Source organism: Caretta caretta, chromosome 10 (genome assembly GCF_965140235.1).
Source record: "Caretta caretta isolate rCarCar2 chromosome 10, rCarCar1.hap1, whole genome shotgun sequence".
Taxonomy (NCBI): domain Eukaryota; kingdom Metazoa; phylum Chordata; order Testudines; family Cheloniidae; genus Caretta; species Caretta caretta.
The window spans coordinates 9,332,357-9,357,979 of record NC_134215.1 but is presented as its reverse complement, the minus strand read 5'-3'; the positions used below and the strand labels follow the sequence as shown (position 1 = coordinate 9,357,979).

The 25,623-nt window shown below is 45.3% G+C and overlaps 1 protein-coding gene across 2 annotated transcripts in view; it reads right to left on the bottom strand.

Annotated features, from left to right (window-relative positions):
- The window catches only part of RNF216 (ring finger protein 216), a 126,409-nt gene that overhangs the window by 6,845 nt on the left and 93,941 nt on the right, over window positions 1-25,623 (bottom strand). For both annotated transcript variants that reach the window (XM_048866212.2, XM_075117589.1), the window contains 3 exons: window positions 20,283-20,380; window positions 17,053-17,275; window positions 2,890-2,959 (listed from right to left, as the gene is read on the bottom strand). In XM_048866212.2, coding sequence (XP_048722169.2) covers window positions 2,890-2,959; window positions 17,053-17,275; window positions 20,283-20,380 — 391 coding nt within the window. The remainder of the gene's footprint in view (window positions 1-2,889; window positions 2,960-17,052; window positions 17,276-20,282; window positions 20,381-25,623) is intronic.

Genomic DNA, 25,623 nt, shown 5'->3' with positions numbered 1-25,623 from the left:
GGGAGATCTTACAGTATTAAGTTTATGTATCGTTGTGGGCCAGGGATGGTATGCAATTCCATGGGGGAGGGTGAGCACAGCTCCTCCATGAGCTAGGACCAGTGGGGGGTGATTATGCAAATTCACTTAGGTTGTAACACCACCAGAAATATGCCACCACCTGGCGAGGTTCGCATATACTGGTTCAAATTGGATTCTCCAGAGACCAACAGAGAAAAGACTTCTTAATAAACCGCTTGAGTTTAAACTGACTCAGGGCCTGTTTTCTGATCCAGCAAAGGGGCAGGACCTTCTGTTTAAGGGGGCTTTCCAATCCTTCCTTCCCCACACTCCAACACATACTAATTATTAACAAGGGGTAGCCTTGAGCTGCTCAGGATTGTGGATTTGTCTCAAGAGGCTTTGTGTTGTCTATCCTTATCCGAGGACACCAAGCTCTGCCTAGAGTCTCTGCCTGCAAGTTCAAACCAAGTCCGGTGCCGGACTTCAGCGTCAGAGGTGTTGGTGGCTGTTTGATGCTGTCGTCTGTTTTGGGTGCAGGAGGCAACTGTGTTGGTTCCTCTCTTGATGTCATCTTCTCTCCGCCAGTCTTGGGCATAGCCTGTCTGCTGCGGGATTCTGGCTTGTCTCTCAGATCTTGCTAGTGGACAAGTCTCTCCCATGTCTGAAGAGACCTTCATGGATTGTTCCAGAAGCTGGAGTCTGAGCCATGCAGCTCACACACCCTCGGGGAAAGTGAAAGGCACAGGGAGCATCTGCTGGTATGGTGACTCTAGACAGAAGGTATGCTCACCATGACTATCTTTTAAAGGAATCCAGCAGTTTGCAAACTGTGGGTGGGGACCCCAACGTGGGTCACGACCCCGTTTTAATGGGATCACCAGGGCTGGCGTTAGACTTGCTGGGGCCTGGATCTGAAGCCAGAAGTCTGAGCCCCACCACCCAGGGCTGAAGCTCTCAAACTTTGGCTTTGCCCCCCCCCCAGGGGGGCGGGGCTCAGGCTTTTACCCCCCCCCCCCACTTCCTCTGCCTGGGGTAGAGGGGCTCGGTCTTCGGTCCCCCTTCCCAGGGTCATGTAGTAAATTTGGGGGGGGGGGGGGGGGGGTCAGAGATGGGTTGCAGTGAAATGAAGTTTGAGAAACCCTGGAGTAGCCCATCATAGGATGGGCAGGACTTGAAGCCTACAATTTCAAGTTTGCCATGCTAAGGAGCCCTGTGGAAGATGTGTGGGTGTACAGAGGGTCTAGCCATCAATATGTAGTCCAGACACGTCGATAGGATTACAGTGGATGAAGATGATAATAAAAGCTCTGAATAGTTCAGGTTTAAAGAAAATTTAGTCAAAGCTACCAACTAGCAGGTCAGGCACTTGCCAGGCTCTGTCTCACTGCCAAGGGCTGTAAGAGGGAAATGGGAGAGGGGTAGTATCCACCCCGCCCTGTATGCCCTCATATGGGAGCAAGAGGAGGCACAAGGAATGCACACGCGCAGCTCTGCTGACACTGCTCCTCAAACTTCTGGTCTTGCAAGCATGAGGCACACGCAACCCTAAAGTGGGATCGACAGACAGATACTCCGCGAAGAACACTGATTTCTAATTACATCCTTTGCTGGATGGCAACAACTCTCAGAGAACTGCTCTGGTTTTCAGAGGTGCTGAGCAGCACTGGCATGCCTAGCAGAGCTTTGCAGGGAAGAGCATGGCACATCAGCATTACACTAGTTTTGAATCTGTAGCTGTCAGATACCTAAGGAGTTTTCTGCTCTTCCAGAATCCCCTCCCAGCTGCACTCATAGAATATCTAAATACACGGGACTGTGGACTCCTCTCCCCTTCCAGACCACACCTGTATGGGTAGAATCCCCCTTGGCTCCAGTGCAGGGAATCCCTCACCCCACAGAACTGTCCAGGCCCCACTCTTTTAGGTTTGGACAATGAGGAGTACAAGGGGAGGCCCTAGTTGGGAGAGACTAGTTTTGTGGCTTTCCCTCAATTTGGTTCCTGATTCATCTTCATTTAGGTCTTATGAACTTCCTCCACAGCTTCCTGTCTTTGTTTTCATTTAATTTCGAAGACCAGAATCCGTCACAATTCAGATAATTTAGTTAAAAGACAACAGATTTTTGGACCGAGAAGTCTGACTTTCCTCTCCCTCTTCCTCAGGGGGAGCTCTTGGAGCCGGGAGGAGCCTCCGTTTTCTCTCCCACACTGTCCAAGAACAGGTGAGTGGCATAGTCTCCTGCCCTGAGTAGCCCACAAGCTGGAGCAACAGTGAGGCACAGGAATTTTCAACCAGTGTCATTTAGGCCTTTTCTGACCACCCCCAGGGTTAACGGCTTCAGCTCTAGAAGACACCCCAGCAAAGATCCCTATGCCCTGTCTCTACTAGCATTCGCACCACTGTGCAAGGCTTTTCATCCTTGCATTGCCAGAGATGGCCTCTGGGGTCATATATTGTAGCCACCCCCCTTTTGGCTAAGGACCAGAAAACATTTCCTTTAGAAACAACTGAAAACTCCTTAAGCTAAAGTGGTCACTTGAGAGACAAAGCACACCCTTCTGAGGCAATCCCAATATCTACAAGACAAGAGGACCAGAAAACAAACTAGTTCCTGCCTGGCAGATCAGAGCCATTACCTACTATGGACACAGCTAGGGCAGTCAGAAGTTTTTGTACAATATGAAACCAACAAACTTCTGTAGCAATACTCCAAATGAGACTTATTAGAGTGCTGTTATTACAAGGGAATTTGCAAAGAGCCTGGCCTTTGAAGATGCAACTAGGGACCAGAGACTCACCAGCAGCTTAGAAGTGCTTGCTCTCTCCTGGTGCCTCTAAAATCCACCCTGGATCCTCAGTTTTGTATGAGGGCAATTACATGACCTACCTCCATTTTTCTTCTTTTGCTCCTCTTCAGCCTCCTTCTGAATCTCCTGGATTATCTTCTCATCATCTTCCTAAATTACAAGGAAATAAACAAACGAACAGGTTAATAAACCAGGTTTCAGAGGAACAGCCGTGTTAGTCTGTATTCGCAAAAAGAAAAGGAGTACTTGTGGCACCTTAGAGACTAACCAATTTATTTGAGCATGAGCTTTCGTGAGCCACAGCTCACTTCATCAGATGTGTACCGTGGAAACTGCAGCAGACTTTATATACACACAGAGAATATGAAACAATACCTCCTCCCACCCCACTGTCCTGCTGGTAATAGCTTATCTAAAGTGATCAGCAGGTGGGCCATTTCCAGCACAAATCCAGGTTTTCTCACCCTCCACCCCCCCACACAAATTCACTCTCCTGCTGGTGCTAGCCCATCCAAAGTGACAACTCTTTACATAATCAAGTCGGGCTATTTCCTGCATAGATCCAGGTTTTCTCACTTCCCCCCCACCCCCAAACACACACAAACTCACTCTCCTGCTGGTAATAGCTCATCTAAACTGGTTAATAAACCAGTTACTGCTGCAAACAGATCTCTGCATTCTGACCAGGGCTAATGCAGTTTTGTGAGAGTGTTAAAAGTGAAACTGGCAGAGTGGTCCTCTTGCAACCACTCTACATTTTGTCAGAATAGCATCATCAACAATAGCAGTACTGCAGAACCGATTCTGTACAGAATCCAAGCCTACTCCACGGAGAATAATTAAGAGCCCTCGGATTGCTTTTCATCTGGATCAGTGTTAAAATTCATCAGCTTGACAAACCAGAGTGCAGCAGCGAAACACTCTCTCGCGTCCGGAAGAGTTGTTGGAGTGCTATTAATCTTTTAAAATGGCAATAGTCTATTAAATATTTACGCTACCACAACAGCTCCAGAGTGGTGGGCCCAACAACTGGATTAACACAACTTAAATCCTGGCTCTAGTAGCTGAATGCTGCACTAATGAGTCATTTAGATCTTATCTTGGATTCTGAGGACATGAATTCTAGCGTTTTTTTTAAAGCCATCTAGAAGTTACAGTAAGAATGTTCAGTTATATTATATAAAGGGATTTGCAGTATTGTTGTAACTGTGTTGGTTCCAGGATATTAGAGAGACAAGATGGTCTGAAGAAGAGCTCTGTGTAGCTCAGAAGCGTGTCTCTTTCACCAACAGAAGTTGGTCCAATAGGAGAGATTACCTCACCCATCTTATTCCTCTAATATAAAAGGGTTTGTGAGATCAAACTCGGGACTGAAAGATCCCTCCACATCCAGCAAGCATGTACACCCTGGGTCCTCCAATAACTTCTTCACTTCTTTTTCCTCCTCTTCAGCCTCCTCCTGAATCACTTGCATTACCCTTCTGCACCTCCTGGATTTGCGATAGCCTTGTGAATCCTATACATTTAGACAGTTGTGGTGGCTAATAGCTGGCATTTAGATAGATGGCCCTTTTCGTAAAATGATCAAAACACTTTACAAAGGTCTGTATGAGTGGCCCTCGAGGGAGGTGAAGTGATGGGGGCCGTAAGTACCCAGATAGATGAGAAAAGTGCCTAAGTGAGGGGAACTGATTCTGATACCCAGATGATCCCAATCAAGTTGATATCATTAAACTTAATACAAATCATTCTAATTTTAGTGTGAAAGCCAGGAATCATTTTGTTTGTTTCTTTTGATATCAACTATCCAGTTCTGCCTGCTCCATATCACTCTGATAATGGCTTTTCCATTACAGAACGGCAAGCAAGAACTGTCAAGGCAAATCAGATCATGTCATCAAAGGGCCAATGAGATGGCTTCCTATTTGTGCCTAACAAAATAACATTTGGGATGTTTGGTTGTAGAATCTATGTTTGTATTTATGGCCGTGAGTCTCTTAACCATTCTTTGCAATGTTACATTAAGGTTACTTTCTGCCAGCCATTGGAGGCTACCGAGATGAAACACTGACGCCCTGTCATATTTTGAGAAGAGCAGGAAATAAGCATTCTGACCAGCACCTCTTTCCTCAGCGATAGTTTCTAAAACCTAAGGCGTGGGAACTATTGCAGGACACAGAATATCTGCATTAGTCAGAAGCACTTGGGGGTCATTTGTGTAAGAAATAAAAGTTATGTTCTATTCAACTGTTGGAGAGTGCAGCTGGATATATGGGGAATTTAAACAGTACATGGCTCACAATATGCATGGCTCTAGTTAATTCTATCCATCTTATTTCCATTACTGCAAAACCCATACATTTCTTCTTGCAATTTTTTAATGTGGAAAATATCTTGTATTTTGGAAAGTGCTCTGGGACACTCCTGTGAAAGATATTATGAGTGTGCACATATAAAAGTGATTGTAAGTTTTGCCAGATTCCTGATTCAGAGCTAGTCCTCCAGTACGTGTCAGGCAGTATTGGTGGCTAAGCTTTTTCAGGGTGTGTTCATGGGGGGGAGGGAAGATATCCTAATTGTCTCTGGGAAACCTTATCCTAATCGGCTTGATGGCTTTCTTCAGGATTCCTTCCCTGTCTTTGATTATTCTTCTGAGTCAGTGGTTAAATTTAAGTCTTTAAGTCTTTCCGAAACACTTCTTCATGGATTGTTAAGGACAGTCTACATATTGCCATGAAAGTGCTGAAGTACATCTATTTTATGGAATAAGCGTACCATAAATCATGCACAAGCTTTTAATTACCCTCTGAGTCCAAACTACAGATTCCAGATTGCTATTTTCCCTGACTGGGAGAGTCACAGAACACAGCATATAGTTAGGAAGAGGCAAACGGAGTTCAGAGGCATATCCAGTGTTGAGTTTTTATCTTCATCTCTGGCCTAGAATTCTCAAGCTACCAGTATTTTCCATTTTCAGCTGGTTTAAAATACTATTGAAATAGCAGTTTCACACCCCCCCGTATTTCCACTTCTTGGACCAGCTGCATCTGAAAATCTGTATATAAAGGAACAGGTCACTACTTCTGCTAACCTTACCCTGCCCTCCTCCTCCACAGAAAGGGTATAGCCTGCAGCTTGTTTTATCCTAAGCAACACCCCCACCCCAACAACATGCAATTGCTAGGCCCTAGCCAGGAGCCATTCTTCTGCATACCAGCTCTCTCGTAAGAGTTTGGGGATAAAGCCATGGAGTGCTCCCCCTGGAATAGCTTGCTCCTGCCACGTACGTCGGGGGTTCTCAACCTTTTCCTCTCTGAAGCCCCCCTCAACATGCTATAAAAACTCCAGGGCCCAGCAGGTGGGGGGGAGGGGGGCGCCTCGGACATAGACATAGTTTGACTTCCATTGCGGTGGTGGGGGTGGGCAGGGGCCAGTGGGGCTCAAGCCACCTCCGCATGGTTGGGTCCAGGGAGGGAACACTACCTCCACCCCCCGAATCACCTCAGCAGGCCACCCAGCCAGTCTGAGTTTGGAAGGGGGGAGGGGGGGCAGGGGGCAACCAAAAAATATAACTCAAAGGTGGGGGGCTTAGCTCAAAAAGTTTGAAACCAGTTTAGGGTGCAGGGAGGGGATAGCTAGGGGCTGTGTGCAGGCAGGAGGGGTAGCTCAAGGTGTAAGGAAGGGGTAGCTGGGGCTGTATGCACACAGGGGGTGGCTGTGGGCTGAGGGAGGGGGTGGCGAGGGGCTGTGTGAGGGCAGTGGTAGCTCAGGGTGCAGCGAGGGGGTGGCAAGGGGCTGTGTGCGGGCAGCAGGGTCGGTGGGGCTGTGTGAGAGCAGGGGGTAGCTCAGGGTGCAGCGAGGGGGTGGCGAGGGGCTGTCTGCGGGCAGGGGGTAGCTCAGGGTGCAGCGAGGGGGTGGCGAGGGGCTGTGTGCGGGCAGCAGGGTAGGTGGGGCCGTGTGCGGGCAGGGGGTAGCTCAGGGTGCAGGGAGAGGGGTATTAGGGGCTGTGTGCTGGCAGGGCTCCCCTGCGGTCCCTGTTCCCAGAGTGGTTGCCAGCCATGAAGCCAGGTCCCCCCCACCCAGGCAGCTCTTACCAGCTGCCTCTGCGGGAGCAAAGGGGGCTGGGAGCTGAAGGAGCAGCTTCAACCCGGGGCACCAGCAGGAGAGGAGGGAACGCTGCCGCTGCCTGCTCCATGGCACCAGCCAGAGCACCAGTTGCCCCGCACTGCCCGGCTCCGGCTTCCTATCTCCGACCTGGCTGGGGAGAGGAGATGGGGCTGCCCCAGGGACTGCCATATTCTTGTGCTGCAGTTTGGGGCGGGGGGGGAGGAGGGGGAGAGGAGAAAAGGGCGCCAATGCCCTCCATGTCCCCAACTCTTCCCATGGACTCAGGGTTTCTGCCTCACAGGGGGTGCCAGGGATCGGGGCTTCAGCCCCACGCCTCCCAGCTTCAACCCTGCAGTGGGTGCCGGGGATCTCTGGGTTTCAGCCACGGGGCCCTGCGGCCCTCTTGAAAGGGCTCACAGACCCCTGGTTGAGAACCGCCGATGTACATGATGCGGTTTTACCACCACTCAGCAAGGAAAGATTCATCTTTAGGAGATTCCTACCTCCTGAGCAAAGAGAATGCTTTTTGTGTCACTCAGTGACAATCCCAAAGCCCTGCTGACTTGTATAATTTCTGTGTACATTGTGGATTCTGCAGACACACTTGTCACAGTAGCTCAATTCCATGGATGACGTCTGAAGCGGATACATCAACAGATACATAATCTCGCACACAATCCCCAGGGTCCCACAGCAGCTCTCTCTACAACCCACTTCCTCAGGAGCCAGAGAGAAAAGGTAGGCCTTACAGCACACCCTGAAGACTAAAACTCTGACTGTTACAGACCAGGGGGAAGAAGTGAGTTCCAGAAGCTTGAGGCCCTAATGAAGAACACTCTGCCAGCCACACCCTCTCTTATATTGAGGGGGCTTCTGTTCAGATGCCTCAGCTGACCACAACTGTGGCAACATAGCACAGGGAAAGATGGAATCTCTTAGGTAGGTAGGCCCCAGCCCACCTAGGGTTTTATAGATCAAAAGTAACGTCTGAAGATCAATGCAGAAACCCAAAGGCAGTCAAGTGCAGGTCATAGAGCTCAGGTTTAATATGCTCCCAGAAAACGACACTGCTTAACAAGTTAGCCGCTGAATTCTGATGCAGTCAGGCTGCAATGAAGCAGTCAACTTTTCCATTGTGAAATCCAATTTTCAGGAATATTTATAATTAATTCCACATTTTGTGCACTGCAAAGCCACAGCCTAGAACCATTTTCCACCCACCTTCTAGAAGAGTGATGTCTACAAATGTAAGCGTACAAAAAAAAAAAAGCCAATAAAACACACTTTCCCACTTAAAATCAAACCCTGCATTAAAACTTTGGCAAGTGCTTAATAGGGTTTAATTACTATCAGTAGTTAAGAAAAATGCATACCAGCTGGAACACTGAGGCACAAAAACTGATGCAATGTGTGAGCAATAAGAGAGACTTTAGGACATTCTTGTGGAGGAAAAGTTAACACCAAAAGCGCCGACTGTTATATGTACACAGTTACAGGTCAGAATTAAAATCTGACAAAACAATTCTTACTCCAGAGATCCTAGTGCTGTAAATGACCACCACTTATAATAGGAATGCTCTCACATGTTACTGCTATGCCCCTACAGCAGAAGCTATTCCATGATCCCCTGATAATCAACAGAATAAAGTAGGCAAACTCATCTGTAAACTCATCTGTAGGCCAAGCTACTCCCCCCACCCCAACTCCTATCTCCCCAAAAACCCCAAGAACAGTTTTCACTAGTGCTTCACCTGCAGCTGCTCTTTGCTCTGAAAAGACTTCCGGTGCAGCTCCAGGTGTGATGTTCCAGCGTGGTTTACTGATTCCTTCTGCAGTGGACATACTTCCTTTGGGCATTTATTGACCAAAGATCTATTGTTGTTACTGGGACAGCAGGCATTCAGTAGATTTCCCCCCTTTTCCCATTTGTAGATTATACACAGATTTATCAGTCCTCTTTAGTTCTTAAAAGGAGTGATATAAATACTAGTAAGGTACGCAGCACAACACGGGGTTGGAAATTTAGCCATTCTGCTTGTACTTGAACTTCAGCACTTCACGGAAACAGCAAACATAAGCTACACTGACTGGCACTCAGAACGAGTATTGATAGAAGCCGTGCATGAAGCAGTAATAATTCAGGTCCCAATACTGGTCTATTAAAAAAGGCGGCCACATGAAAGATGTATGGCACTAAACTTGCCATAGGAGGTTACAATCCTGGATGAGCTTCCCTTTGTGCTCACCAGCCTGCTGTGATAGATCCAAACCTTGGATCCCCCATAAAGCAGCAACACTGTCTCTAGGCCTCTAAGCACACTCTTGGGGTGCAGAACCTCTATCTAGCACTCCTTCCTGGGAAATTGGACTCCACAGTCCAATTGCCTAGGTCATCCCCAAACCTCTCCAGTAGCAACAGCATGCTCCCCAGGGCTAGACCCTCCGAATTACTATTTCATCCTTCAGAGACACTGTGACAATTAAAGAAATGCATGCACAGACTTTGCAAAGAAATTTCTCAATCAAACACTCTTTACATAGACTAAGCACATGAGATACATACATCTATGGAAGAATAAAAAATATGCATTGCAATCTCTCCCTTCAGTGTCCTCACTGCTCAGAAAGTCTTGCCTTCTTGTTCCTGTAATTGAGAGCATCTCCCTTTTATAAAAGTTCCAGTCCCTCCCTTGTCAGGTGACACCCCTCTCCAAGGAGCTTCAAATCCACTATCAGGTGATTTGTTGCTTTGTTACAGCCCACTTGAAGTCCACACTGGGAAAACTGGTGCCCCTTGGCTGCAGCCAACTGACTGTTTTAAGGTGCTTCCATTTGAATGGAAGACCATCCATTGAATGTAATGACTCCTGATTGGTCTCCTAGTGGACAGAGAGAGACCCTGATAACATCTACTGGATAACCCAGTCCAACATGGAGGTTAAAAAAAGGCAAAAAGGCAGGCACGGTGCATTTTAGAATCAAAATGATGCTCATAAAACAAAATGGAGTTTGCAGAATGATGGAGACATATCCAGACATACAGTAAATCTGTCACACAGGGCTTCTGTGAGGAGTAGGCAGTTTCTGAGCATCATTTTGCAGACATGATCAAACAATTTTCCACATTACAGACTTGTGTGGAACTCACTGCAACAATAACTGAGAGCAACAGTTTGCGGCATGAAAACAGTACTGGACATCTACATGGATAACAAGAACATCCAGAGTTCTAACTGGAAGGATTAAAAGAATCAGAGTTCTAGAAAGGATATAAACTCCCCTGCTTCTGGGCATAAATCAACCTCTAACTGAAGAGAATTAAGAAGAGAAATTCCTTCTGGGCAAGTCATTCCGTAACTGCTTCCTGCAGCATCTCTTGCATCTTCTTCTACAGCATCTGGCACTGGCCATTGTTTGAGACAGGATACTGAACTATATGAACTGCTACTCTGATCTGGCAATTTTTGTGAGCCTATAATTGCTACCGTTAAGCAGGTGAAGCCAAAAGATGAACTCCATGTTTCCAGACACGATAAAAACTATTTACAATCAAGGACAAGGCACCCTCCCTTTCCCCAAGAAAGTAACCAGAGGGTTAAGATTATGCACCCTTACTGTGTTGGCAGAGTTTACCAGACTGGTAGGCAAGACCAGGGAAGAGGTTAGGAAGGACTAATCCTTGGGTGCCAACAAAACCATGTTACACAATGTGCCTCCAAGCAAAGCAGCAAGCACAATCTATAGTGTTTATCAGTGTTATGCATCCCGACAGATTTAATGAGAAAAAAAAAAAAAAAGAATCATCAGCCAATAATTCCAGTTGGTCTGTTCACCGGCTGCACAAATTCAAGCTAATCACACCAAGTTGGTACCAGTCCCCTCTGGCTTGTTAACAGTAGGAAATCTATGGTTCTCTTAGCCTCCTCTACAGCACCAAGCAGGGTTCACACATTAAGATCACATAGGCACAGGATCCATTTCTGTGATGATGGTAGCGCAGGGGGGTGAGGGGGCAGACGACTTTGCTTATCTTGGTCCTTATATACAAGTCTCTTATATATGAAGTATAAGGAGGTGCCAAGCGAAAAGCAATTAGGCCCTGCAGGGATTCATTTACATCAATGACCGCAGACACCACATCACAAAGTTGCCCAAGACCTATTAAAATATTCTGCATTTTAAATGGCAACACAAGACTAAGGGCTTGTTTACACTGGCACTTTATCCTGCTGCAATTTTCTCGCTCAGGGGTGTGAAAAAAACACCCCCATGAGCACTGCACGTTTCAGCGCTGTAAAGTTCCAGTGTAGACAGTGCACCAGTGCTGGGAGCCACACTTCTCGCGGAGGTGGTTTTTTTTTTTTTTTTTTTTTTAAGAGCGCTGGGAGAGCTCTTTCCCAGCGCTCTGCCACGACTACACAAGCCACATTAAAGTGCTTTAATGTTGCCAGTATAGACTAGCCCTTAGATCTGGCCCCGAATCCAGTACGTGGGTATGCAAACAGTGTCTCACCAAGTTCTACCAGTCAAATGAAAGTCATGACACAGAGTAGAACCAAGAAGAGTGCTGGACTGTCAGCTGACCGGTTTTCTACTTTGAGGGGTTCCAAAAACAAGGGAAGGCTCTGGTTACATCTTAGAGAAAGACCGCTCTTCCTTTCAGCTGCTTCCTCTTTGAGTTCAGAGGAATGCACAAAGCATTATGCCAAGCACGGAGGAAAAGGATGGCTCTGACTTAGCGCTCGTGGCAGATTCGTGGAGAGATTAAATAAAGAGCTGGGTTCAGTTGCTAGGGAAAGTACCTCTTCATTGCAACAAATGGAAAGCAAATTCTGACAATGCTTTTAAGGAGGCGCATCTACTGCCTCAGCAGCATTGTGCATGCACACAGTGAAGTCAAAAACACCAGGGAAGAGAAACCGCAGTGTCAAAGGAGAAAGGAAAGATTCACAAGTCACAGACAGAGGCTAAATCCCAACCGCAGCTCCCAAAATAGAATCTATTTTATGCTATCAATGAAGCTTTTCAAAATACTGTTTTATCTACAGGGTTTTTTGTACCATCTTTAATTACCGAACGTCACTGAAAAATGTCTGCCAGCCTCATGCGAAAGGAGAAAGGACAGACCCACTAATTGTTTCTGGGTTGAGTTTTTTTGCTTTAGAAAAATAACTCTGAATGGGTTTATCCACGAGGGCCTCCCTTTCTGGGCTGTTTAATGCTCTCTTTTTTCCATGTATGTGTGGCCACAGCCGTTATTAATAAACTTGAAATGATTTCATGAAAGAGACTGCCAAAGGATTAAAGGTTTTGTTTCAAATCATTCCCAGATCAGCTGTGGAGAGCCTGAGGAGCACCAGACGCAGACTATTTCTTGTGTGTTCCTTCATGCAACAGGAAAGGGGGATAAAGGCAGCTCTGTGTCATAAATGGGGTAGGGGAGACACAGTACTGCAGGAAGAGGGGGGTGCTGCTAGAGAACACATTGGCATAAGAACGTAACAGCCATAGTGTATCAGATCCATGGTCCATCTAGCCCAGTATGCAGTCTTCGGACAGTGACCACTGCCAGATGCTTCAGAAGGAGTGAACAGAACAAGGCACTTTATCAAGTGATCCACCCCCTATCATCCAGGCCCAGCTTCTAGCAGTCAGGTGTTTAGGGATACCCAGAACATGGGGTTGTGTCTCTGACTATCTTGACTAATAGTCATGGACGGACCTATCCTCCATGAACTTATCTAATTCTTTTTTGAACCCAGTTATACTTTTAGCCTTCCTAACATCTCCTTGCAACAAGTTCCACAGGTGGACAGTGCATTGAGAGACACCCTCCAAGAATTTTCATAGATTGGAGAGGCATGATTTCCTTTTACAGAAGCCGTGTTGACCCTTCCCCAACATACCACGTTCATCTATGTGTCTGATAATTCTGTTCTTTACTACAGTTTCAAACAATTTGCCAGGCACTGAAGTCAGATTTACCAGTCTGTAATTGCCAGGATCACCTCTACAGCCCTTTTGAAAAAACTGGCATCACATTAGCTATCCACCAGTCATCTGGTACAGAGGCTGATTTAAGCAACAGGTTACATACCACAGTTAGTAGTTCTGGAATTTCATATTTGAGTTTCTTCAGACCTCTTGGGTGAATACCATCTGGTCCTGGTGACTTACTACTGTTTGGTTTATCAATTTGTTCCAAAACCTCCAACAGTTCCTCAGATTTGTCACAAAGAGATGCAGAGTTATTAAAATAACAACCATTCAGTTTTAAGGGGCCTGAGTGGATTATATGTAATAACCACAGTATTATGACTAAGGCATTTTAGAGTTTGTGGTCCCACATTAGACTAAACTGGTTTCTAGAGTGAGTCCTCACGCCCACCCCTATGAGCAGAGTTAAAGTTGTTTGAGTGCCTTAATTGTACATTTCTTACCTTAACATGTCTGGAGTTCTTTTATGTATAAGCTTAACTCTGAATTTCCTCTGTTTACAATGCTTGATTTTGGGATAACTGTAACATCTGTGGAATGATTTTTGCCTTAAGTTACTCAAGCATACTCTCAAATTTAACTTCAGCTTAACTTAGTTTGTTTGGGAATTTCCTAAGTGTTTTACAATGTCATAAACCCTAAACAAGAAACTCAACATGAAGGCTACCATGCAATATTTCCAGTAATTTGAAGACAGGTAATATTAAACAAATATTTTTAAATTTTTAAACTTCTAAGGGCAGATTCACTGGTTCACCAAAACAGTCAAACTGCCTGAGTCATTAGGGTTGACAGCTGTGTCTCATCACCAGTTCAGCACAGACCAGCTGAGCATACTGGTAAAATCTGGCCCTTAATCTGCAACTGATTTATGGGCTTAGAGGGTGGCCTTAGTGAGACCAGCAATGTGTGACGGGGGACAGGGAACGAGAGTCCCAAAGTCTCTATGCTTTAAAGGACTCCCCCAGCAGCACTGCCTAAGTGTGCAATGGAATTGGGGCTGCAGTGTCATGGAAAGCCTTTCAAGCTAGCATGTGGCCACAGAATATCTGAAGTGACAGCTGGGCCAAGCAGTTTACCAATGAGAGCTGTCAGCATGTGAGTCCAGTCTCCCTCATATCCTTAACTCATGACAACCAACAGAATTACTGAATGCAAATTAGCTGCAGAGGTGATAATTGGTTAAATTATCCCATATGTCACAATGGCCCCACTTAGTAGTTGCCTGAGCTTGTCTGTAGCTTATATAACCATAACCATTAGATACAATCACTAATAACTTAGCTTAGTTACAACTTAATCTTTTAAAATATTGCCTATGGACCAGATTTAAATTAGTTGTATTATATAGAAAGATTTAAGTGCCTGCATTATTCTGGTAAGATCATTTGGGACAAAGAATGAAAATGCTAAATGTTTTAAAGGACTCAGTTTTTAATTAATTTTTAACAAACTGATTAACAGATTCATTTGTATAGTCTCAGAAGACTCATTCTAGACTCAGAGTGAGTGTTCAAAGTTTGGGGAAGGATACATGGTATTTTTCATGCAAAACAGAGGTTACATGCCTGGCTCTAAGGGCAAAACAGAAATTGGTCTGAACTATAGGGTCTCTACCAACGCTTCCATAATGGATTCTTCACCAAGGCTATCCATCATCCCAAAATGTAACAGCAAGTTAAAATGCATATTCATGAAAAAAAATGAGCAAGGTGGACTCCTGCACCATAGCTACCATTTCTTGCTCTGTTAATAAGACAACCAGAATGTGGTAACTCTGTTTCCCCAACCTAAGTAGTGGGGGAAAGGGAGATGCTGAACTAGTCCAGGGTGTACATTTATAGACAAAAAAGGAGCAGTGAAGGTGGAGAAAGCAGCTTGCTTCTAGATCTGCCCTGCCTCTAATAAAAGCCACACTTGAATGCACACATCCATTTCATGATTGCAGCACTCCCTAATACTGACAGCTAGGCAGGAGCTGCTCGCATGTACAGGGCTGCAGATTCAGGAAGCAGCTGAGTGGCTCAAGCATTTCTTCTCTGTAGCCTTAGCACGAAGTTTGCTAACAAGGGCACATGATACAGTCCTACAGATCCAATCATGGACACCCCAACTCCATACCAAGCAGCATGGAGCCTTCTGTTGATTAAGGAATAAAGAGGGTTAGAAAGGAAAGAAAAAAAATAAAAAGGATTACACAGAAAAGGGGTGAAAGGGACACACAAATGACAATGGTGCCCAGACATGGAGCAAGGGGGCACAGTGCTGAGCAGGGTACCAATTCACCGAAATGATGTCTCCACCAAGACAGAGGATAGAAGCCGGATAGGGTTCCTGATGTTCTTCTGCCTCTCTCGATTTCCCCTTATGAGATACACAACTCACTTTGCATCTTGCATTTCTTGACCTTGGGTTACTTTCTCTGTATTGTTCTTTCCCCTCCACCAAACTCCCCATGCTAGAACAGAGCTGGGGCACGGCTGAATTAGCTGCCCTAAACCCTTTCACCTATTCTCTTTGAAACTTTTTTTTTTAAAAAAAAGAGTTAATACACCAAAGATCCATTTACAATTTCAGCTTAAAAGCCTACACTGTCCCACGTGTTTCATGGCACCCCTGTACACACGGAATAGAGAACTCAGCCAGCTTCAGCTCCTCGGCTAGCCAACGCTTTGTCATCCAAGGAAGTTGGCAGTGTCACCTCCCAGCTGAGAGTGGGAAATTTTGCTTTGCCACATTGGTTAATTAACCAGAGGAAGAGGGCTGGATGACAGTATAGTCTTTGTTTTATTTTAAGTACAGTATGAGCTTTTTGAATGCCCTCGTGTTCTCCCCAACTCTGCAGAGATGTCATTGCTGAATACAATCAGCAGCCTTGTTGGAACGAGGAAGCGCTACTGTTCCTGACTTGCGGAATCAGGTCCCGCTGGGGAACGGAACAGTGGAATTAGACTGTTTGGACACCGAAGGAATGGGCATCAGAAGTACTTTGGCTGTGGCATGGGGAAAAGGTGTAGTTAGCTCACGGTCTGGCTTTGTTCTGGGCAACAACTATTCAGTGCTGGGAGAAATCAGGGAAAAGGCAACTCTTGGGGGGGGATGGGGGTTTAAACCAGCGATTGAACCTAGCTGGGTTCAGAATTCTTTAAAAACTCTTGAGAGCCTGCAGGGCGAGGGGAGGGACTGTGGGGATGCCAGTCTAGTGTTCACCTAAAGGATGGCAGCAACTCAGGGCAGTTCACAGAGTAAGGAAGTCAAAGAGGTGCATGCATTCCCTGCGTAAAGATGAACCAGTGAAGCTCTGGTAACCCACTGTGCACCTAGTGTGGCTACTCCTTCAAGGGTGAAGAGTCTGAACCAGTCAAGCTCAAGCAAGTACTGGGGAAAACCAGCTTGCAGCTTTGCTGTTTGAAGGCTGCTTCCTGGTAGCAGGAAGCTCTCAACTCCCTTCTTCTGCCCCATCCCATTTTCTGGCTTTGTACAACTGAAAATCTTCAGGAACGTGACTTCCCTGATTATTATACCTATTATAGCCTTCTCCACAGGTTAAAGCTACGCTTCAGTCCTTCTCAGTCTAAGCACTGCCAAAAGCAGCAAGAGTGGACATAACTGATACATTATACCAGTAACTTTGTACCTTTGACTTTCAGGCACTTTACAAACAAACATTCATTCATCCATCCCCACCCAGAGTCACAATACCCACATCTGATTGGTAATCAAGCACAGAGAACAAATGATTTCCCCAAAAGTCAAACAAACAATGAGTCGGACACAGAACTGGGAATAAATCCCTGGAATCCAAACTCCCATCCTCTGCTCTAACTACTACATATACTTCTCACTCCTTCTTGCTGCATGCCTGTCCCGCTACCCAGATGCCATGATCATTGTTCTTAGCATTCCCGACTGGAGAACCATCTTTACAAGAAGTCTTTCAGTTTTTTCTTTGTTAAAGGGAGTGCTGGGGTCCTTTACCAAAGCAATTTGGCTGGCCCTGATGAAAGGAAACTGTTGTGCTGTCTTAAACCTGCACCTATGCTGATCTGTAAACAGAGCTCATACAGTGGAGAGCTCCTAACACAAGGCATTATCACTCAACAGTGATTGCAATATTCCATGATTTGTTAATCACTTACCGTGGGGTCAGTCCAGAGAGAGCATTTTGCACAATCCTGGCAAGGGGCCCCTGGTGATCGAGGGTGTTGGCAGAAGTGGTCATACCCATTAATGGAGGCTCGGCAGAGGTAGCACATTTGGGCACCACAACGACAGGACATGCGGTTGCAACCCTCAGATTTAATTAGGCCAGTCCCACACTTATGGCATTTTCTAATTCGGGCTGCAGTCATTTTTTCTTCTCTGCAACATAAGAGGGGTAAAAGGGAAGAAGTCGGAATTGCTATGTTTGCTTTGCCTATTCTCAGCGTGAGTAACGAGAACCCACCTCTCTCAATAGCACTTTTCCTAATTTCCCCCTCACTTCTTAGACAGTCCTGTTTCTCCCTACTTCGTCTCTAAAGCCTTGTGTTGTTCCAAGGAGGTCTGGGCTGAACTCCATTTGGAGTCGATCCTTGATGAGTAGAAAACAAATTAAGTGAAAGGAATTTAATCACTGGTCACATTCTACAGGCTTAAATCTGGTTTCCAAGTGAGCCAAAATGCAGCAGGGCTAAGCTCTGGCTTGGAAAGAATTTCAAACCAAAGTCAAAGGGCACATGATTCTTGACTTGGGCTGCACAGAAATATAGTCAAGGAGATAAAGGTGCAGGGAAAGCAAACTGTGTAATGTCATTCACGAACTACAGCTCTTGTGTCTGGCTGTTGCTTTGGTTACCAAGTTGCCATGAACATATTTTTCAATTTTTAGTCGGCTAGGCATGAGATTTTTTTGACATTACTTTTTTTATTCACCAGAAATTAAAGAAAAATCAAGTCTTTCCTATGGAAAATGGGCATTTTATCCCTCAAGTCTGCCCCCATTCCCACACAGACTCTCTAGATGTTACTGTTCAAAGATATGCACATAGGCTTTATTATAGCACGGAATACAAGCTGGAATCCAGAACATTATCTGGAAGTGTTTAGTTCTAACAATGGCACTGCACAACCCATCCCTCTGGGAGACGGCTTGCGGACAATGGACATAATTCTAGGATTATAATTCTTGGGGTATAATCCACTGGAAAGGCTCCATTAACTATATTATCTTGGTGTGGGACTTGGAAGGAAAAGTCTTGGCAATTAGTTCCTGTCACCACGAGGGCTGAGAAATCTATTTCTGATTATGAGATCCATCTTACTGAGCTTTAGGCCAGGCTAAACCCTTGAATTTGCCACCTAGGAGAAAGAGAGGCTAGCAAAGTCCAAACCAGTAGGTTGGAGACTGTAGAAACTGTCACGGTAGCTGAGTGGAGGTGCTGCACTGAAATTGAAAGAGATGGATTCCTTTGCCTCTGCTGGCTAGGCTGTGTATGGAACAGGCTGTGTATGGAACAAGCTGTGTATGGAACACATTTCCATGGGGCGAGTGGGTGAGTGGGCATGTGTGTCTCAATCTAGTTATCCTAGTGGACTTGTGATGTGGACACAAGTTCAGCACACAATCAGCCTGATCAAAGCAGTCTGGAACTCATCAGCAGAGGCTATGTTGTACTGAGGTGCGCTCACAGAGCAGTGTGGAGACAGGCTTTACAGCAACAGCCCATAATATACCTTGCTCTCGCTGGCATCATTAATTTCTCACAATTCAATGAACATCAACTTCAGACCTAGCGTAAATTTTATAGTTTAGTGGCTAATGAACTAGTATCCACAACCTCTCTGAATTTCATCCAGATACTTGGATCTGTATTAGGAAGAAACAGAAACAGCAGTCCATGGAACTGAATCTGCTCTGATTGCTGCTCCTCCCTCGTCCTCTTAACAGGATGCTGTTTGTACATTTTTGTAAACTCCGAACAAGGCAGGAAGCTAGGCCTGAACTCCAGCTGTGCTTCCTTTTCCTTATATTCAACAGGAAGCTTTATTGTCTTCACATGTGAAATCTCCTCTGGACAACTACCGAAGGCAAAACTCTGTTAAAGGATTTAAAGCTATGTTTTCCCTTCTTATTTGGGACATGACAGTCACAATACTCCTACTTCCCCTTTTCTACTGGGAAAGGAGTGGCGGAAAGATACTGAATGATGTCCATGAAAGTTAATATTTTGCTGAAAATTTATGTACCAAGGGATGAATGGAGATGCTTCACTTGGACTCTCAATGCTAAAACCTCCACAGTTCGATTCTAGTATTGAAACTCAATTTCTGCCTGCCCCAAGCACAGTAAATACCAGATCAGAGATGACAAAATACAATATTACTAGAGACTGGGATACACCCAAGAGAAGACACACCAAATTAACAGCAGCAGACTATTTTATTTCCAGTATGCCAGACCAGCAGTTTGGTATCACAACCCCCACTTCCTTTCTACAATGAGCATCACAGGACTGGAAGGGCCCTCAAGAGGTCATCTAGTCCAGTCCTCTGCACTCAAGGCAGGAGTAAGTATTATCTAGACCATCCCTGACAGGTGTTTGTCTAACCTGCTCCTGAAAAATCTCCAATGACAGAGATGCCAGAATATTTTGGCTGTTGCTACTGTATGGAGAAAGATCAGACACAAAAGAGATGTTATGAAACTCCTTACATTTCAGCATCTGCGTTTCAAATGAAGATCTGAAAAAATCTTCACAGAATAATCCCTAGCTTGTAATAGCATGTAAAATAGGTGTGTGTGTAAATGTATGTCCACATCTCCATTTATGCAGAAGAGGAAGCCAGAGGGGAGAGAGCTTTGTGTGACACCTGGGCAAACAGCACTGCATTATCAGTTTAAATTAGCACTGAACATTAATGAGTGACCTGGTGACAAACTAAGGATTATTCAGTGTCTCTGTGCACCCCTCCTCTGTGTGTATGACACAACATAACCAGCCAGATGCAGTATTAAGTATTTCCTCTGAATGAACAGGTACTAACTGCTGCAAGATGCCAGATTAAATGAATCAACAGTGTTCTGGTATAGAAACTCCCATCATCTTGATTTACCTCGTGGACTACATTGCTGAAAATCATTCATGGATATTCTATCACGGAAGCCAGGTACCTGTTCATTTTTCATGTCCCCAGAACCCTCTCAGTGGAATGTAATTATACCCACACAAAGTCAAGGGCCTTATTAATACACAAACAAGGGCTTTCTTTATGTATTCCTACACACAATACTTATTACTGAATTTAGTGACACAGATGGTTTCTTGCCTAACCCACATTAGAAACTGGAATAAGTTTCCAGTTTTTCCAGAGTCAGGAAGTTACTTACATAGACGTTCTATATTTTATGTCATCCTTCTCAGCCAGCTGTTCACAGGTTAGATTCATGTGCTCCTTCCATAGCCCCTGGCACTTCCTACAGGTTTCCTGAGGAGAACAACATGTGTTAATGGGAAGAGACAACCCCAGACACGTCATCGAATAGCAAAGCTACAACTTGTGAGGTGTTCCCCAAACCGTGTAGATCTGTGCTGAAATATCAGGCCTACAACATACAGTATGCTTATGCTCAAATATATTTGTTAGTCTCTAAGGCACCACAAGTCCTCCTTTTCTTTTTGAACATAGAGTAGAGATTCACCAGCAGCAGCCGAGTTTGGCAAACCATCAGCACTCAGCTAGAGACCCCCAATGATGGGGACGTGCAACAGGAATTTGGAAGATTTCTGCTGTTACAATAATCGCTTAACAATGGGCTCTAGGTATGAAGCCGTCACCACTAGCTATGTAAGACGTGGCCAGGAACTCCTAGCTGAACAAGTTAGTGGCCACCTGCCATTTTTAACAGGTGAAGCCAAGGAGAAGTTTTGAGGGACTAAGATGTACATGTGGTGCTAACTGCAGCTGTCTTAGTCAATGTGAGGGGAACTCCAAAATGGTGCTAACCCTCCCCAACTTTAGAGGATGCTCATAATTAGAAATGGAGGGTTTCCATAGCATGGTAATAATGAAAAGCCTATCACCACTTCTCAGGTGCACTGGAATCTCCCTGTCACCCTGCCCACAAAGCAAATCGAGGTCCTGCTTAGCAAGTCCTCACAAAATTAAGAGAGCCGAAAACTTTAAATACACCAGTGGCCTGATGCTTAAAGGCAGCATGTGGGCGGACAATTGGAGAACTGAGAAGGTATCTGAGCCAATTATTACGAATCCTTAACCAGAGCAGAAGTGAAAAAATTTAACCAGAAGTTTGGAATAAACCCATCCTCTTCCCTGTAGATTCTCTCTCATGCAGGATCACAAAAGATGTCAAAACAGGGTAGGTGAAGGAATTTTGACACTAACTAATCTATTTCTATTTGAGGGATGAAAAGTGAGCCATTAGCATCCTTTGATCAGCAAACAGTTACATATAAAATATTTTTTTTTCTCTCTCTCTATGCTCATTTCCTGGCTGACTAATCTGATAAATTACCACAGTTTCCATATATGGGGTAGAAGCAGTAGCTGGGAACTTTAAGAGAAGATATTCAAGTCCAGTGCAACTCAAAATACAACCCATTTCCTCTTGACACCCCATGTCTTTCCAATTAGGATTCAATTATTACTGATTGTTTAACAACTCCAGGGGTCTCGCTATATTATAGATAATACTTTTCTGAAGAATCAGGTACGACTCAGTCTCATGCCAAATCATTCCACTTGTTTCTCAACATTGGTGTTTTGCTAATATTGCTCCCATCCTTGCCTTAAACACTGTACATACCTAACCCCCCCATCTCCCTTCAGGGGCATTGGAATGGGGAGGGGCCAGGGGACCATGGTCACCACACTTTTTACCAGCCATAAGGATGAGCAATGAGGGGTTGGGGGGTAGAGAGGAGCAAACAGGGGACAGGGCCTCAGAGAGAAGGGATGGTGTGGGAGGACAGGGCCATGGTTCAGGTGCTGGTGGCCCCCCCCACCGTTAGGAACCTTCTGCTGTTCCTGTCTCCCTTAGACCACAGCATCTTCAATATACTTCCAAATAGAATTCTCATCATCTGCTCCCAGGAGGACTTGTTCCTCCACAACTGAGGAGTGAGAGATGATGCTGCACACCCAGTAAAGGGAGTTAAAATGTGTCCAGTTTCTCCCCTTAGCCTCCACCATGCCTAAAGAAATGGCAATTATTGCCTTATATACTTCTGGAGTCCTTCACAATCAATATTTGCACAAGTGAGCTGTTAGCCAATACAAAAGGTAGGTTAAGTGCAGCTGAAATGGAATTCTAATGAGTTCTCCCCCAAAGATACTTTGCATAGCTTTTGCAAGCATTCCATATTGTTTCTACCACTATGAATCTGGCCTGATGGGCTACCTAATAGCCTCATGGTGTTTTGCCAAGATCAGAGGCCTGGGATTTTGCTTTGAGCTCCATTATATGAATTGAATTAACTAGCTCAGCTATTGAGCATTTTACATGTATTAAGGCTACAATTTTGTCACGGAATCCATGACTTCCAAAGACCTCCCTGACTTCAGTCCCTCTTGCCCCCCACGGCAGCCAGAAGCTGAGGGGGCTCCCCCAGCTCCGAGACACTGTGGGTGGCCGGGGTATCCTGCAGCTCCTGGTTTCCCCCGGTGCCAAGTACCCCGCAGTTCAGAGCCACGGGTGGAGGGGGATCCCTGGAGCTCTGAGCTCCCATGAGTGGTGGTGGGGCCCCAGAGCTCCCAGTCAGTCTCTGCAGCTGCCCTGCAGCTCCCCACTGTGTCACGGATATTTTTTTAGTAAAAGTCAGGTACAGGTCACAGGCCTCCATGAATTTTTCTTTATTGCCCATGACCTGTCCATGACTTTTACTAAAAATATCTGTGACAAAATCTTAGCTTTAATACTAAGTAACCATAGGTCTCTGATCATTGCTCAGTTTGAACAGTGATAAAGTCTAGCCCATTATTAAGAAGCCTTTTTTGCTTTACAAAGCAGCCCTGTTTCATAAAGAGAAAGTGCATTTCTTTACTATGTCTGTTTTCTTATATGCAGCACTCAGGCTGAATGTTACAGCCAGTCTGAATTATTTATTTGTATTACAACAGCACCTACATGTCCAAACCAAGATTGCCTAATCTGTGCGGCCCAATGTACAAACACACGAAAAGACACCCCCTGCTAGGGTGACCAGAGAGCAAACGTGAAAAATCGGAGCCTATATAAGAAAGGCCCAAAAATCAGGACTGTCCCTATAAAATCAGGACATCTGGTCACCCTACCCTCTGCCCCAAACCGCTTACACTTTAAAAGGATAAGGGCAAAAAGTGTGAGGATAAAACAGAGGCGATGTGACTTGCCCAGTGTCACACCAGGAACAGAACCCAGTTTCCTGACTCCTAGGCCAGAGGAAAATGCTGCCTACTTACTGTTCTGTTCATCCTGGAGCCTAACCTGGGAAAGTTAATTTAGCATTATGTTTCCAATATAGTAAGTTTATTTTTGTTTTGTATTTATTTTACCTGGTTTTCTGCATTCCTTTAACTCATCCATTCACCTGCTATTTTAGCAGTTTAGGCTCTCTGTGTTAACAGCACCGAGCTTTCAGTGTAACAATCAGCTTGCCTAAATTAGCCAATAAACACACTGTCCTCTCAAAGGCCATTGCGTTACTGAACAGTTCCAAAATGACTATGGATAAGTGGGACATTAAGTACTGATTACTTGGTTGCATCTGCCCAAGCTTGCCATGTAGGGTGGGACAATTCACTAAAACATTGAGCAAGGAGAAGAGAAAGGAGGATGTGCTGGAGAACCATTCAATCACGTAATGTAATTCTTTCACTGTACATCTATTGAAGGTAGTGGCTCCCGTTTCCTGCAGGCTGACAGGAAGCTGCGGTGATTAGCGCAAACATGTTGGGGCTCAGGATGATCCTTTGTTTCCAGGAGCAGAGAAATGGTTACACAGCTCTCCATATTTGGGGCCAGAGGTAAGGAGAGCACGTTAGCATTCAGCAGAGAGATCAAAAACAGACAATCCCCTGCCAGTTACTCCAAGATGCTGCAGATGCAAAAGTCTAATTGTAGCCCTCTAAATGGCTCAACACTTGTGCCAGAATGAACACTTAGGGCAGGGCTACACTCAAACTTCAAAGCGCTGTCGCTGGAGTGCTTTGAAGTGCGAGCGAGCCAGAACTCTCCCAGCACTCCTGGTACTCCACCTCCAGGAGGGGAGCTCCCAGCGCTGGGGCACTGTTTACACTGGGCTTTACAGCACTGTAACTTGCTGCGCTGGGGGGGCGGGTTTCCACACCCCTGAGCGAGAAAGTTGCAGCACTGTAAAGTGGCACTGTGGACAAGGCCTTGGGCTGTAAAGTTTGTTTAGAATGCATTTAAACAAAACAGCAGTGATAAAATTAGCCTGCTTACCCCTTCCCGCAACCCACACAAAAAGCTCTTCAAGATCCAATTTCTAGATGATCAGGCAAAGCTAAAAATTCAACACTTCTACCAATCAGCCTCCATCCCTGCTTGGCTAGCCAGTGTTGTTCACACTGTCATTATCTGATCAACACTGACTGTCAGATTGAGGCCAGACAAATGGTGCATGGAGTGAAATGTAAGAAGACAAAGACCGAGATGGCTGACTCACTGCCCACAGCATTCCTGCATGCTTGCTCCCTCTCACTGCATAAGAATTTACACAAGGCCACTTACTGATCAAGCAAAATGCAGAAGAAATCAACTGCAGGCTCCATCACTAGTCTGTCATCACCACCCTCCCACTCTCAGTGGCAGCTGTAAGTGGGGCCCTGTAACTTGCCGTAGCTCTCTGTATGCTGGTTAATTCAAGTGCTGTGTTGTGGCTATTCAATGACGTCTTAATGCTGCTGCTCTGGGAGTCCGCCATGTTTCCCAAAAAATGTGAAGGACAGCTTGGGATACCCTAGCAGCTACTCCTGTGTGGCCCCTACATCGAAGAGGGTTAGATTATCAGCAGTAAACAGAGTACAGAATTGGGGTAAAGGTAAACTGGATTTTGAATGTATTGAGTGCTCCGGGGACAGAATCTCTGCTGCCTCATGCATCCTGAATGGTGATTGGATTTTGAGAGTTTTATTTACAGGCAGTGATGACCAGAGCGCTCTCAGAGTAGCATTTTAAGGCTGGTCTACACAAAGCTGAACTCACTCATTGAATGAAGGGTATGATTTTTAAAGTAGTGAATTGAGAAGTGCAAGCGAGACACAGATCACTAGTTTTAAACGGATATTAAAAATGTCCAGACAAAATTGCACTGGATTAGCTAAACTCATTATAAAATAATTACATGGGGTGTAACCTCTGTATGTAGACAAACCCACAACACTCAGCATTTGGGACCGTTTCTAGGGTCTCTCAAGTAGAGCTAGAACAGTCAAGTTAAAGAACCTGAACTAAAATCCAGTTTAGCTAGAGAAACGGATATCCGAGCAGCAGAGATGTACAAGGATATGTACTTATCTGTGCGTTGCATGGAAACTTGGCAATAGCATTCTGGGCATCCAGACTTGCCAATACGGAAACAGCCTCTTCCTAGGGTGGATTGCTACATCCACTATTTAGTCCAGAAGAGGATTAACACTGTTGATTCAGATACAGGAGACGCGTAACACTGGCAGCAGGTGCCAACACCAAATGCACTGTATACACGCAG